The sequence below is a fragment of the Micromys minutus genome, assembly GCF_963924665.1.
Source record: "Micromys minutus genome assembly, chromosome: 7".
Classification (NCBI taxonomy): Eukaryota; Metazoa; Chordata; class Mammalia; order Rodentia; family Muridae; genus Micromys; species Micromys minutus.
The window spans coordinates 66,872,790-66,888,890 of record NC_137976.1 but is presented as its reverse complement, the minus strand read 5'-3'; the positions used below and the strand labels follow the sequence as shown (position 1 = coordinate 66,888,890).

Here is a 16,101-nt window from a genome sequence, read left to right as displayed (position 1 = left end):
CCCCTGTGGTTCTGAGTTACCTTCTTCTATCTTCTTCTGGTCACATCATACGACTGAGCACCATGATATTCTGTCTTGAATGTGTTCCTTCTCGTAACACAGAGCTATGTGTGTCAGGGCAGTAAGACCTTCTCAGGATTCCTCATGAGGAGTACAGAGCCCATTGTGTGACTGGTGGCTCAGGGTAGTGGGGAAACACAAGGGAATCACAACCAGCCATGTTTGGAGACCTGGGACTAGGGAAGGTTTATGGTATTGGATTTTTATTAAAAACCATGTTTCTTTTGAGGCTCTCCTATTTTAAACAAACTAGAGTGACTTAGGGAAAAACTAACCTAGTGACTGAAAGTAATGTATGGAGGTGATATAGTTAAACACGTCGCAAGACTCCAATTAACTTAAGGTGCAGATGCTTTGCTCCACTGCTATGTAGTTTTCACCTGGTTGTGTTTGAAGAACAAGCCCCAATTGGATGCTCTTCATTCTCTAGAACTTAGTGGATGGATGCTCAAGAAATGCACGAGGAATGAATGATTCAGTGTTTCCCCCCTAGGTTGCTAACTTTGGGTTAGGCAGGATGCTACCTTCCTCTTCTCTTCAAGGGTTTGAGCAGCATACTTGATTTGACTTGTAGATCACAGATAATAACTTTATTAAGCATAAGCATCAGGGAAAAAAAGAGAAATGCCTGTATTATGATATGGCCCCTTTCTTTCTCTACAGACACACACACATGCACACACAGAGAGAGAGAGAGAGAGAGAGAGAGAGAGAGAGAGAGACAGAGACAGAGACAGAGACAGAGACAGTGACAGAGACAGAGACAGATAGACAGACAGATACAAGGGTGGGGAAGGAGGAGAGAGAGGGGAAAAGAGACAATTAAAAGAAAATCTTTAGAAAATAGTTTACAAACAGCAAATTGATTTCCTAGTCTCAAAAGAACAACTCAACAAGTGAAGTATCACTGGGCACAGGTCTGGGCTGCAGGAGTAGCCAGGACGACCTGAGTCACTGGATAACTGGCCCTGTAACTTGCAGGATTGGTATGGCCTGTCATTGCTAGTTCGCTGTTGCCCTCTGCTGGTGAATCTTGTCATCTCAGGAAACCGGAGCTGAAGTTCTCAGATGCTCTCTTAACCTGGTCACAGAGGCTACAATCAACCTGCTGAGATCACAGGGATGCTGGTGCTGGAACAGTGGCAAAAAGGAAGTGATGGCAGGGAGGAATGTGTGCTACAGAAGGAGACAGGTCATGTGTTTCTGTTCTTTTCTTCGTGTTTGCTGAGAACTTGCTGGGTACAGTACAGAGACACAGGAATGGTATGAATTCATTAGAATAATGTCCACTCAATACATGATGTGAGCAATTGCTTAGACCAGCATATAATTAAACTGTCACACAGAGGCAATTGTGACTAGGGTCATAGGAGAGGTACTGAAGACAGTGTTGGTATTTTTTGAAGAAATGACATCTACTTGGAGGGTAAGGGTCCATGCAACAGGTAGTTTCTTAACTCGGATGATAGTTTGTATTTTCTATCTTTGAATTCAACATTTTAAGTGCTTTATTTATTATTAATTTATATGCATTGCATTTTGCCACCATGTATACCCACATGAGGGTGTCAAATCCCCTGGAACTGGAGTTAAAGACAGGTATTAGTTGCTATGTAGTTACTGGGAATTGAACCCTGGACCTTTGGAAGAGTGACCAGTGCTCTTAACTATTGAGCTGTCTCTCCAGCCCCTTCATTCAGTTGTCTTAATGCTTATTTTATTTGAAAATCATTTAAGAAATGTATAAATGAGCTCCCTCTACTCCTTATGTGTCCCTCACACCCTTCCCTCTCACATTAATGACCTGTTCAGATGTGTGTGTGTGCAGAGGGAGCAGGGATGGTGAAGCCAGTTAATGCTGTCCTTATGTCCTAAAAGTCGATTACATAGGATTAGGATCTTGTCCCCGGGGAAAATGAGCATTTCTTCCTCCTTCAGCATCACTTCTATGGCTCTTCATCCCATCCTATTGGTCTCTTGCCTGGTGAGGCCTGTGCAGGTCTTATGAAAGCAGGTGGATTGTTGAGAGCTTATGGTACCAGCGTATCTGCTCTGCCCAGAAGACATTATTATGAAACAGTCACCCTGAACTTCAATGTCAACCCATCAACCCCCCCTTTCCCTTCCTTTGAGTTAAACTCACTAGTCTCCGCCCCCCTCCATCCTCTGTCATAGTCTCCCTCCTTCCCTCCCTCCTCTGAGTTAAGACCTCCCTTAGTTTCTCCACTTCCTCATTCATAGCACCTGAGTCCTTCTATCTCTTCTCCTTGAGTTCCTCACCCCCTCCTCTGTGATCCTGTTCTTCCTTCATGGCTTCCATTGTTGGTTCAGGTTATATGCTCAAACCCAAAGATCCAGAGCAAGGATTCATAAATAAGAGATAACATGTAGTGTTTGTCTTCCTATGATGGGGCTATCTCACTCGGTATCATGTTTTGCGATTTCATCCACTTACCTGCAATTTTAATTTCTTGGTATCTAAGTAGAATTCCATTGTACTTCTGCATCACATTTTATGTGCATTAGTGGACTGACTGACATCTAGGCTGCATCTGTTTCCTAGCCATTGGGAATGCAGCTGCAGTGAACATGACCAAGTAAGCAAGGACCCGTGGGATAGGACATTGAGTCCTTTGGGTAAATGCCAGGAGTGGCACAGCTGGATCATATGATGGGACCACTTCTAGCTTTCCGAGACCCAGTCACGCCAGTTTCCATTGGTAGCTCTACCAGCTTGAAATTTCTCATCAGTTTTTCTCCGTCATCTTAACCACATTAGCTGGCATGAGATGAGATCTGAAACTAGGACCTCTGTTTCCTCAGGAATCACTCCCCAAAATTCACAAATGGGAAATCCTAAAGCAAAAAAGGTTTTGCACTGTGAAGGAAACAGTCAATTAAGTGAAGAAGTCCACAGAGTGGAAGGAATCTTGGTCAGCTGCACATCCTGTATAGGTTAATATCTGGAGCACACAAAGAACTTAAAATTCAAGGAACCAAACAACCTAATTTCAGAGTCAGTTATAGTGTTCATGAGAAAGCTTGCAAAGAGAATAAAAATGACCAAAAATTAAATTAAAGAAAACTGTTTAGTAATCTTATCAATCAGAGAAATGGAAATATTTTCTAAGTTTAAAAGTAACTATTTTAGTAGCTAGGAAAACAACTGTCATTTAAGAGTTTGCCATGCATGCATGAGGAGCCAAGTCCATATCCCCAGAAAACACATAAAAACTGGGCACTGTGGCAAATGCCTATAATCTTACACTGGGAGGAAGAGACAGAACAATCCTGAAGTATTCTGGCCAGCTATTCTAGCCAATCTGTGAGCTCCAGTTTCAGCGAGAGGCCCTGCCTCAAAAAATAAATTGGAGAAGCAACTTGGGACACTTAATTTTGATCTCTGATCTCTACATGCAAGACAGAGATCTATGAATATTCTCAGTCTTCCTCTGTCTTTTCCTGTCTCTTCTCTGTTTCTCTCTGTATCTCTGTCTCTCTCTCTCTCTCTCTCTCTCTCTCTCTCTCTCTCTCTCTCTCTCTGTGTATGTAAAATGTCATACACACATGTATTTTCTCTTTATATGCACATACAAATACACACATATATGAACATATACTTGTACATATAAACATGTATAAATAGGTAAGTTGAGTTCAGTAAGTATAACACACACAAATATTTTGAACATCCATCATTTCACAATAATAATGAATATTAAAGGATTTGATACTTGCAGCTCTTCACCTCTACATCTCATTCTTTCTCGTTATGATGGCTCAAGCATTCTCCCAAAATGCACTGATATTTTTAATGTTCTATTTTTATGGGGGGGGGCTGTTTCAGTTTGTTGAAAATCATGATAGAACTCCCATACAGCATGAGTGTCATGAACATACTGTACAAAATGAGTGAATTTTGACATAAATTATATAGTCATAAAAATAAGCAGAAGATCTCCTCAGGGAGAAAGGGAATCATGGCACTCTTTCATTACATATTAGAAAGACTAGACGTGTTCACAGAGGCCAGGCTATGTTGTAGCAAGCAGGGGTAGAGCTCAAGTGTTTAGGCATTGCCTAGCAAAGGCAATCAAAAACAGTATGTAAACGAACATGTATACAGAAGCTCTTAAAGTGGACGTAGTACAAACCTGACTAAAACTAGAACAAACAAACAGAAAAACATCAGTGGCATCAGAAAAGAAAGATGCAGTACAAAGACTGGGTCTGGAATGAAGCTCTTGGAGCCCACCCTTGCAGAGTGGGGCTAAAATGTTGCATTACTTTTCAGGCATCGTGGCACATGCTTGGAACCCCAAAACTTAGGAGATAAAGAGAGAGTGTCCTCAAAAGTCTAAGGACAGCCTGTTCTCTCATTTGTCATGAAAGCCACAGGAAACTACTTAAGCTTTTTAATCAGAGTGAGTGAAAATTTTTCTACAGGCAAGCAAGCAAGCAAGCAAACAAGCAAGCAATCAAGGAAGAAAGAAAGACAGCAATCAAGCAAACAAGCAAACAAGCAAGCAATTAATAACCACCCAAAAGACAAACCTACAAATGAACCAAAAGCAAAACTCAGGACAGGAATGCCCTCAGTGAAGTAGGGTGAGAATGTTGGCAGAAAGAGCAGATGTAAGTAAAGCAAGCCCAGGATGGTCACTAGAACCAAACACGAAGGATTTGTTGTGGTTCCATCTCGGGACAACAGTCTACCTGTCAGGGATGGTGATGGCAGAGGTGGAGAGAAGGGGTGGTTTAGAGACAGTGTTTAGTGAAAAGGTTAGAATTTGGATGGAAGGTGGAATGTTACCTATAAAGAAGAACTCCAAGGACTGAAGCCTGAAGAATTGGATTGCAAGTTCTCTCCCAGGACAAGACACAGTGCAAGGGGACATGGCTGGGAATCATGTGGGTTTGGGGAAGTTTGCTAGAGAGCACAACTCATGCACTAGTAAGTGGGGACATATCTCTTCAGGAAGGTGTTTGAGCACACTTGCACACACACTAAGGGTATTTTGTGGATGTGTTACTAGAGAGAGAGAGTCCAATCTGAGCTTTGCTTGGGTGTCCTAATATTTCTTTCAGGGCCCTTTACATACGAACCTGCGGTGTGTACCATACTGAGTACGCCGTTTCAGATTGTGCATCTTTAAAACAGGACTGATTACGTTCAGTCTAAAGGGTTATCATGAGGAGCAAAAGAGAACATTGAGGTCCCAGGCCTTAGTAATCTCCCCAAGCAACAGCAGTCTTGTGTGGCTGTTACTCCATTTTCTGTGGTTGCTATTATTGCTGTCTGAACTTTGCGAGTATGGGAAGATGTGGTTCAGTGTTTACCTGAGTTCTTTAAGGAGTGAAGATATGACTCAAGTCCAAATAAACACCACCACCTAGGAGCCGGAGATGGTGACCTGAGCTATTTATAGACCTGAGTGTTTACTTGAATTCAGACATTCTGACACATAAATTATGCAGTCTGTGTCACAGCAGAGCACGCTGTGTTCCTAAAAAGAATTCTCCTTTTGCCCAGAATTCTTTACCTTTTAAAATAAATCTCATTATGGAGTGCTGACATTTTCAGTAAAACCATTCAACCAAACGCTGAAGGTTTTTTCTACTTCTTTTACTTTTTTCTCAGACTAAAAACAAGTCTGGTTTATTAGACAGCCGTGTATACTCCTAAATCGGTATGATCTATTTAGCAACGTTTATGTAGAGAGCTGATAAGACATCTTAGTTTGTCCATCTTCTTAAAACAGAACATGTGAAGCTACCTATCAAGAATTATCTTTTAGTAGGGAAGAAGTTGAATGTCACTTGAATAGCATGGGTAAAAACCACAGAACCAAGACTTCAGTGTGACCTTTTGCGCTCAATGCTCTTTCTTTCCGCCATATTGTGATTCTTTCAGAGGTTTGTGGACACATGGAAAGCCAAGACTTGTAAACAAACCATGGCCATTTTGCCATGGGCTCAGCTTCTGTGCCCATTCCTTCTTAGTTTTTTTCTACTTTTTATCTTCACCTCTAACTTCCTCTTTCATGCATGCCCCATTCCTTCTCCCATGTCCCCCTTTTACTTCCTCTTACTCATCTTTATACTACAAAGAAGGTGGCATATGTAGTCAGTCACCCAAAGCCCCTTAGTGACCAGTGTCCACATTACTCCTAAGCACTGCTAAGTTTAGAACCCTAATGGAGTCATTTCCCACAGTCCTCCCCACAGAATAATGAGCTAGGTTTTGTGTCCATTTTAGAGACAAATTATTTAAGACAAAGGAAGCTTAAAGTCTAGTCATACAGGGTTATTTAGTGATAAAAATTCACATTTCTACTCACATAGTCATTTCCCACAAAGGATCCAAAGTTGAGTTTGACATCCACTTATTCACTTAGACATATATATACATATACACTTCCTCAGGCATTTTCTTACATATAGGGTGGATAGCCCATACTTATTTGAATTATGTCACCTTCTATAATCAGTAATTATCATGTATGCCCAGTGTCCTTATGGTACCCACTGTTAAACCATTGCTCCAGACCATTAAATCATAATGTCTTATATCTCGACAGTTATACTAGATGGACAGGCAAGAGCTGTAGAAAATAGAGAACATGCAGAAATTATTTTCTCGTACTTAGAAAGCACTGTTGTTATTTCCTTCCCGTTTTCTTTCAGGATTCTTAATTCGCAGCCAAAATGTTTTACATGACCCCTGAAAAGGCCTCACTTTAATAGCAAATCAAATAAGTCTATACTTGCCAAGCATCTGCTGTTCAGTTTCTTGGTTATCAATTTGCCAGATGGGTGTGGTGAGATGGGCTGAGATCATGGCAGTCTGTACTTAAATCTCTGTTTCATCTCCTCATAACTAATATTGGTTCCTGGAGATTCGTGTAAGCTTGTTGGTTGCTAGGGGACAAGACATTGTGGTACAGTCAGAGTTGCAGGTATCATTGGAGGAGGAATGCTCCATGAGGGTTTCCGGGAGAGCAAGGAGGATGTGAAACACAATTTGATTGAGGCAAAGGCTTTGCCTTCCCCAGATGAGTTTATCTAATGGGGAACCATCTTCAACTCTGTGCTTATAAGATATTCATTTTCCTCTTTGTTTGTTTTGCTTTGCCTTTTTATTCTTTTCTCATCTCCTCTACCTCAGGCAGACTGACAGAGAGTGTCAGTAGGTATTTCTTAGCCCTCTTTTCTCTGCGGCACTTGATGTCTTACAGAACACTGTTATTAGAACTCAAGAAGCTCTGTAATAATTTCTTCTTCCTTGTGCTTGACCCTACAGAATTGATCACTGGAACAATGAGAAAGAGAAGATCCTGCTACTCACAGACAAGACGCTCTTGATCTGCAAATATGACTTCATCATGCTCAGCTGTGTACAGACACAGCAGGTTCCCCTAAGTGCCATCTGCCGCATCTGCCTGGGCAAGTTTGTTTTCCCAGGGATGTCTCTGGACAAGTGAGTATAATGCTTCAGACTTGAAGAAGCTCTGAAGCAGGGCATCCATATGCAAGAAAATCAATAACATGGTCAATTGAGTAACACAGCATGGAAGAAAGCAGAAAGGAAGGGAAATCTTTCCATTTAAGCTCATCAAAGTATTGAGTTAGCTTCTAATTGATGGTTAGCACTGCAGATGTGACTTTAAGCAAACTGGTACTCTAGAATAAGAACCTAAGTAAATAGCTCAATGTATTTAGGTGGGGAGAGCTGTTAGAATAAAAAGAAAAGGTTCTTTCTTAGTTCATATGGCAAACAATTAGAGAAGGTTTCCCTGGAGAAGCACTTAAGACAGTATTTGCTGCTGGGTAGGAGTCACCCAGATAGGCTGATAGTTAAATAGTATTCCAAGAGGGAGAAACAGCACAGGCTCAGACAGTAAGGCAGGGTTGGTGGCATGTGGTATGGTTGGTGATTCATGTTGTTCTGTAAAACCAGATGGATAGACCTCAACAGAGTATTTCTTTAAGACTCCTTCTGGGAGCTGAATAGTCTCTGACCATTAACAAGGGACCAGCTGAGGTCTACAGAGGAGGAGTGATGACCTGGGTAAGTTGCTTTGTTGATCTTGGAAAGGCATGATCTTGGAAAGGTATTCTCCAACCCTTTTAGACATAATAGATATAAGTCCTAGGCTGGCCATCTTCCCCAATGGGCAAAAGTAGGTTCTTCCTATAGAACTGTGAGCTCACAGAAGGTAGGCACCACCATCTTTGTTTTCTATTAAGTATCTGGCATTAGGTTTGGCACATTGAGTGCTTTGAGAACTGAGAAAACCTTGAACAAGCATATGATTTAATTTATCAAAGCTTACCCTATCAAAGAGTTGTGCTTAATTTGCCCTTTTCATGGGTACAGAAAGTAACTAATTCATTTAGTTTATTGGCTTTTACAACAGGAGGTTTTAAAAAAAAATTACACATGAAAATTATATTTAGATGTTACAAAATATTTATTTTTCAGACCACCTTTTAGATCCTCTCCAGATATTTACCATTCTTTACACTGACACCAGTAACTTATTTCCCACTTTTGAAGAAAATTTCTATAGATATAATGTACCAAAACATCCCTGTGTATACATCTTTAAAATCTATGCAGTGGGACATCAGTTCCAGGCTTTACTATTTCAGAGTGTGACCGTCTCAACTACTTAGCTGGCTTCTCATAGTGGATATTTATGTCTGTAAATACTCTTGCCTTGGGACTTTGCATAAGTGTGCAAACACATCTGTAACTTAGAGTTCCAGGGGTGGGATTTGTTAGATCAAAGTCTTGTAAATCCCAATTCACAAAGATAGTCAAATGCCTGCCACATGAGGTGCAAATGTTGATAAAAGAGGGTATCATTTCCTACATTGCATGTAATGAAACTTTCTTACGTTGCCAGTCAACTAGGTTAAAGAATTTATTTTTCATTCAATTTGCATTACAAGAATGTGAAGGGAGAATTTTTTTCCCTGTAAGATGAACTTTTTGATCAGAGAAAGTATTTGTCTGTTCTGGTTTTAGAGATGCTTGTGTGTCAGGATGTACCTTCTATTTTCTATCCTGCGTTGTACATATTTTGTCCTAGTGTGTCACAATGCTTACAACTTTATTCTACAATCTTATTTTAAGGCCCCTGATTCTTATGCATAAGAGTTATCATTCTGTTAGGGTTCTTAAATTTGTCTTTTTGGGGAAGGCACTATCTGGAACAGAGTTATAATATACATTTCCATGTTTTGAGTTTATAGTTCAGCTTCTAAACATGGATAAGTTGCTTTTTTGTTTGGAATTTGCTTGAGTAGGGAAATATTCAGCCAGCTATAAGTATTTTTTTTTCTATTTGATTCATTCAGTTGTCCATCTTTCTGTGGTAAGCACTCTGAAATGCCCCTGCATCATTTTCTTCCTCACACACCTCTGGATATTTCTATGTTTTATTTATTTATTTTTATTCCGTTCTTCTCATCAAAGCACAGAACAGGTTTAATTAGCCTCTTATTTGTTATTTTTGCGTTGTCAGAGGTTAATATATGCATTGTGCTGTTCTTAGTCAATATGTTAAGAAATATTCTAGACTTTATTTTCCTAGGAGATTTTGTTTATGAGTAATTTATTCTGTCTTGAATATTTGATAGCATTTGCACAGGAAATCTTGACATTACTAGGTTGAATAGTTTCTCAAATAAAATTATTTCATGAATATTATATACTTACACTTTCTTTGATTTCCTTTAGTTTTAGTGAACTGTGTTTTTCTAGAAATCTCTTCAGCATATTTAGTTGGGCTTGAAGGTATAAAGTTATAAAAAGCAGTCCTTGTTTCGCCTTTGATGTCAGTAAAATATGGGAGAAATGCTTCCACTTCCCGTGAAGGGTGCTCTGTGTCTTCTGAGGTTTCTTTCTAGTAACTTTGTCTTAGATGGACATGCTTCCAAGGCTTCTACTTTCTAATAACTTTGTCTTAGATGAACCTTTGCCCCCTTTGAGCTGTATCTTCTCTACTGCTTGATTACTGTTTACTGGAATTCTTCTGCTTCCTTCTTTACAGTTTTTCTCAACTTTTTATCAGGGTTTACTTTTCCTCTTCTATAGCTGCTTAAGGAAGAAGCCAAGGTTATTAATGTAGAATTTTCCTAGTTTTCTGTAATGAGTGTTCAAAGTTATCCTTTTAAACATGAGTTGTTAATTATGAGTTTATCTGCAGCACAGGCACATAGGTTCCTCAGAAGGCCAGCAGAGGGCATCAGAGTCCTTGGAACCAGAGTTACAAGATGTGAACCATCTAATGTGGGTGATAGGAACTGAAACTGGATCCTCAACAGGAGGCATAAATATTCCTAAATGTTGGGAACCCTCTCCAGCTCCTCAATATTCCTGCTTTATCTTTGGCAATGCCCAATGTTTTAAATCTGATATTATATTATTTAGTATAAAAATGCTTGATCCATTGAGCTTTCTCATTCTTTAGCCTCCACTTACTAACTCTCTGTATTTACCACGTACTTCTTGTAGCCATCCTATAGATCACACAGTTAATCCAGTCTGGTCATATCTACCTTTTAACCAGAATAGTTATTCATTCAACGTTCTATGGATGGTATTTTAAAATGTTATTAAATAACTCTATTAATTATTAACATGGCTCAGCCATACCCCCCAATAATGAAGGCAGAGTACTATGGAATTTTTAATTCATCTTAAGCACAATTACTGCACAAATTACCCCTAATCACTATTTTCTCTATGATTGACTGTTAATTCCCCAGCTGTGGTCCCCAATACTTGCCAGTTTGTGTTTTGGGTTATTTCTGCTCTATCAGTCAATCCTCACGGGCAGTTCACTAGGACTAGTGGAAATGTCCTGTTCTCTCTGTCTTTTTTCTCTTTCCCCTCTTCCCTCATAGTCCTTACCTGTGCCCCCCCCCCAGCTTAGTAATTGATGCCTTGCCTACTTCTAGTCTCCCCAGCAACTGTCTGTAGCCAACTTTATTTAATGAATAGCTTTAAACTGGGGAGCAAGGTTTACACAACCAAGGCTGGTGTGCATGAGAATCTGTTCAGCAGTGGCAACCAGATCTTGGGGTTCAGAGTTTAGCATTCTGAGCATAGCAGCACCAGACCAACATCAATGATATATTTTTGTGAATGTTTATACTTGTTACTTGGTACCTATCTTTCTCCTTTACTCTTGGTTTCTTTGTTCTTTTTTGCTTGTATTTTGGCCAAATATTTATCATGCCTGGATTCTAGCCAATCCATTGGCTTTCATCTATGTGCTGTAGTTGTTTAATGCAGAAATCATCAAGCTTAACTTTACTGGTGGCTTGGACTGGTGAGATAGTTTTTCTGGGAAACTTTTCTGCATCGTATAGAGCTTTCGATAGTATCTGAGCCTTATGTGTATACCTCCCACTAGAGAACACACAGAGTTCTTTCTATCTCTTTAGTTTTGCTTTTCCAGAATCTCACATAGTTCTATCTCTAGATGTTTCCAGATTGGTACCTTTGACACAGAAATATTTATTTAAGAATACTCTGTATGTTTCATTGCTTACTGGGTCTCTGAGGATGACCATATTATTCTTACTTTTTAAACTGTCTACAATTTACTAAATATTTTACATTCAAACATCTAGTTTGCTTTACTCACAAATATTTGAAAATAATGTTTTTGTTTTCCAGGTTCCAAGTTTGATAAATGATAGACACACAGCCATTATATTTATCTTCTCTCTCTTTGCCCATTTGTTTACTAAGCTACTGGATCCATTATAGGCTGATAAAGAATTACACCTTTCTCTTTCTGGGGCGATCATTTTACTTTTTTCAATTTACATGATGGATAGTGATGATGTGTGATTTATGTACAAACTTTCATAGGAGCTTAAGATAATTTTTCATTATAAACTGCCTATTCTGTAATCTTTATTTATGTTCTTTAAAAATTTTTATGGTACATAATTACTATTTTTAAATTTCAACTTTCTGAATCACTTTGATTTTGATAATGTGTTAGTGCCTAATGAAATTTTACCTTACAGTCCAGGGTAATAATAGAAATATATCACCAGGTTGTTTATGGTTACATTGTTTTGTACTCCATGGAGTTTTTTTTTTTTTTCCAAATTCACATTTGTAGTCTTTGTCTGATTTTACCATTGACTGGTTAAAAACATAATAGAACATAATATTCTATCATTTTTACTCATTACTTCTGCATCTTTAATTTTCAATACATTTTGCTTACAAAAAGCATTATTACTTTAACAATTATATTTTGAGTAATGCTTCCCTTTAACATGCTCCCTTCCATTTAAGAGCTCTGCATGTTTCAAGTCTCCCATGCTGCTCTCCTTCCTTCCTTAGTATCACCAAACACTTTTTACTTCTATGGACTATTTTATTCACTCTCCCATGAGGTATTCAATCATCACCACTAGGAACTGATGTAAAGAGAGAGTGAGACAGTGAAAGAAAGGCTGAGCCAGATGCCTGCCCCTAAGCGCTAGATGTCTAATATAAAGCAGTTCCTGACTGAGCATTGTTGAGGACAAATTAGCAAGACATCCACATCAGGGTGCTAAGTTAGGAACACAGCTCCGGATTCCACATCCAGTTTTTGCAGATGCTAACTTTAGTTCCTCATCTTTAAAAAGATGCAGGGAATAGTCCTTCTGCTTCCTTGACAGCTTTAGTATCAGGTCCATTCTAATGACATGATAGAAGCACTTCTGAATACACCTCATGGTTATCGGGTGTTAGTAATCCCAGCTTTTCCCCTAGATTAAAGTTTCTGTTACCATGGAACGAAGTAGCTTCATTTGATTGTTATCTTTGCTTCCAGCTGAGTTGGCTCTTCTCAATCATTAAGCCACCATGGTGGGGTGGCAGCAGCAGGCAGAGTAGGAGGCAAGGGAGGGTCTGCTGCAAAAGAGCAAGACAAATGGACTCCTGGAAAAATCATGGACAGAGTCCATTGAGTTCCCTTCTTAAAAGAAACAACAGCGAAGAACACTGATACCCCTGGCTGCCGGTGGAATGTCTGGTTAAGGGCCCTTTCCCCACTAAAACCACTGACTTTCAACAACCAAGAACAAGCAAGAATGATTAGCTGCATTTTATATTTAAGAAAAGTGAGAGGTTTTGGGTCCAGGTACCATTAGCTATTAAAACTGGGTCTCAAAACTTGTGTTTTCTTTCTTTCTTATTCCAGTTTTTAAAACTTTGTTAATTTGAGCATACTGTTGCTGTCTTCAGATATACCACACAACGGCACCAAATCCCATTACAGGTGGTTGTGAGCCATCCTGTGGTTGCTGGAAACTGAACTCAGGACCTCAGAAGAACAGTCAGTGCTCTTAACCACTGAGCCATCTCTTTACCACCTCTTTTTCCTTTTTAAAAATTTTCTCTTTGTCTTAAATTCTTCTCTTTTCCATCCTCTCCTGTTCTCTCTCTTCTCCTCTGCTCTCCTCTCTTCCTCCTCCCTCTTCCCTTCCATCCCCCTTCTTTCTTCTCTCCTCTTCTCCTTTCCTTTTTGCTTTTCTCCTCCCCTTCACTCCAGTCTCCTTTTTCCTCTAGCCCTTCCCTTTGGTTTATGTTTGGGTTTTGGTTTTGCTTGTTCTGTTTTTTTTTTTTTTTTTTTTTTTTTTTTTTTTTTTTTTTTTTTTTTTTTTTTTGTTTCACCTCTGCTCTTGATCTTTCTTGTCTTTGTCTCTGCAACTCTGAAGACCTCATGTCCTGCTATTGGAACAATGTTTTCTCTGACTTCCACAGAGACCAACAGAATTGAGCAGAACGCGCGCCAGTGGGTGCCATATGCTGGTCCTTAGGACACTGTTGTTTTGACTCAGATTATTCTTGCTGTGACAAAAAGGAAGGGCACTGGCATGGGAATCTGGAAGAGTCGAGGTGACTTTTTGGTGAGACAAAGGCTGAGATTCTCTTCAATTAGAGCATCCACCATAGACAAAACCAACAAGTAGCCCGGTCTTTATGATGGGAACCTAAATGTTATTTCTATCTTAATTAATTCTATTCCAAGATCTTAACTGAAAACTAATTCCCATAATTGTGTTTGTAATCTCGGAGAAAAATAATGGAGGTGAGGCATGGCCTTTAATCATAGGAGTAAATCCTACTCATATAGTCCATGCTGTGTGAATTTGACAAATCACTAGAACATTTTTTCCCTTTTAGGACAGAGTTTCAGTGTTTGGTCCATACTGACCTCAAACTAACAAAATCCCAGACTCCATCTCCTGAACTACCATTCTTAATGTGAATTTAATTCTAATGTGCCCCCATTTCCAATTGATGAAATATCCATAATAATTATATCATTATAAGTATGCAATAAAATTATAACATATATAAATATAAATACAATAATAAAATCTTTATTGGCTACCTCATGGGTAGACCAAAGTGATCAGCATGGAAGTTATTTTGTAAATGCATTTAAAGATTAAAAGCCCCATGTTGATTTTTTTTCACCTTTTCTGCTCTTAAAAATATGTTCACACAGGATAAGGCAGGAAGGTCAGACTCTGAGTAGTCAAAATCTTCTCCTGCTTCTGGAAACAGAGGAGGAGTCGTCTGAAGTAGGGGTTCTCTGCCTTATTTATTCGTTTGTTTGTTTGAGACATGGTTCTCTATGTAGTCCTGGCTGTCCTGGAACTCAGAGATCCGGCCTCCATGTCTCTCTCTCTGGAAGAATTAAGGGTGTATGTATCCCGCCACCACCCAGCTACACCTAATTCTCCTTCTCTAGCGAACTCTAATTTCTCAGGGACCACTTCTGACTATGCTTTCTTTTGAGCCCTAGCAGATATATCTGCCTCTGGATGACCTGGAGCCAATGACTTGAGTCCATTGCCTCCATCACCTCCTTTGAAAACTGGAAGTGGGGTGTAATAATGCCAGTCTCTGAGGGGCCTGTGCTGGGCTTTGATGAACCAAACATGAGCCATACTTGGAGCATTATCTGATGAGGACTAAGTGTCTGGGAGACAGAAGCACATGGAAACGACCAACTTTCCTGTTACATCTGTTGGTTTCTTGCCCTTTCTGAATCTCATTTTTCTGACATGCTAGCACCTCTAGGCTTCTCTGCTTCTTCGTGGTATTGACATTCATATACACGCATGGGCCTCTTTTGGCATGGCAATCTTACAGAAGCCATTCATTTTTGTGAATGAAATTTTACCTAATCAATTCTTCCTGTGAAGAATAGCTCTAAAGAGCTTTTCTGCAGGAAAATACTGTTGCTGTCACATTGATATGTTAGCCAAAGATGAATGGCCCAGACCAAGAAATGTCTTCTTACAAGAGGAGCTGTTCTACACATATCTCTCAGGGCATTTTCATTTGCATTGTGCAAACAGGGATTTGTTCACAGGCCTGAGAAGCTGGTTTATGGGATCAACACCTGGTCCATCTCTGGAGAGACTCACAACTCAGAGTATCTTCTGCCTCTGGGGAGACTTGATGTGAGCACGTAAAGGATGGAAGCTGGATCTTCCTATACACCTTCTTGTAGTCTCAAGAATCTGAAAGGCCACCGTGATGCTCCGTGCCCCCAACATTCCAATTTGGCACCCATTCTTCAGCTGAGAGCTTCAAAGGGCTTCTGCTCTGCGTAAAATCGGCTCCCGGCCCAGGCTGATTCTGCTGGCTTCGCGTCTGTCAGTGTTTTCTAATCACTGTTATAAGTGTGGTTCTGAGGAACACCTTGTAAAATATTTTCCTATTGCTCCAGCAACATCTCCTGTCTAGACAATGTAATTATGAGCACAGAGCAAATAGTTGAGGTGTATGCCGCCACCCCCAAGGGTTGCATAACTCCAGGAGCAGGGCTAGGGAGACAGAGGGAGGTGTGAATGCTGTTACAATGTCTTGTTAGTTACTGTTGTGTTGACCTGACCAGAAAATTGAGCGTACCAAAGGAATCTGAATAACTTTTAATTAAGAAGAAATGATCTGGAGCAGGCTGGTATTTTGTTGTTTTCTCAAACTCAGGGGGTTTA

The 16,101-nt window shown here is 39.7% G+C and overlaps 1 protein-coding gene across 1 annotated transcript in view; it reads left to right on the top strand.

Annotated features, from left to right (window-relative positions):
- The window catches only part of TPRG1 (tumor protein p63 regulated 1), a gene marked incomplete at both ends in the record, with an annotated part of 100,576 nt that overhangs the window by 31,777 nt on the left and 52,698 nt on the right, over positions 1-16,101 (top strand). The window contains one exon of the mRNA XM_080919604.1: positions 7,364-7,540. Coding sequence (XP_080775730.1) covers positions 7,364-7,540 — 177 coding nt within the window. The remainder of the gene's footprint in view (positions 1-7,363; positions 7,541-16,101) is intronic.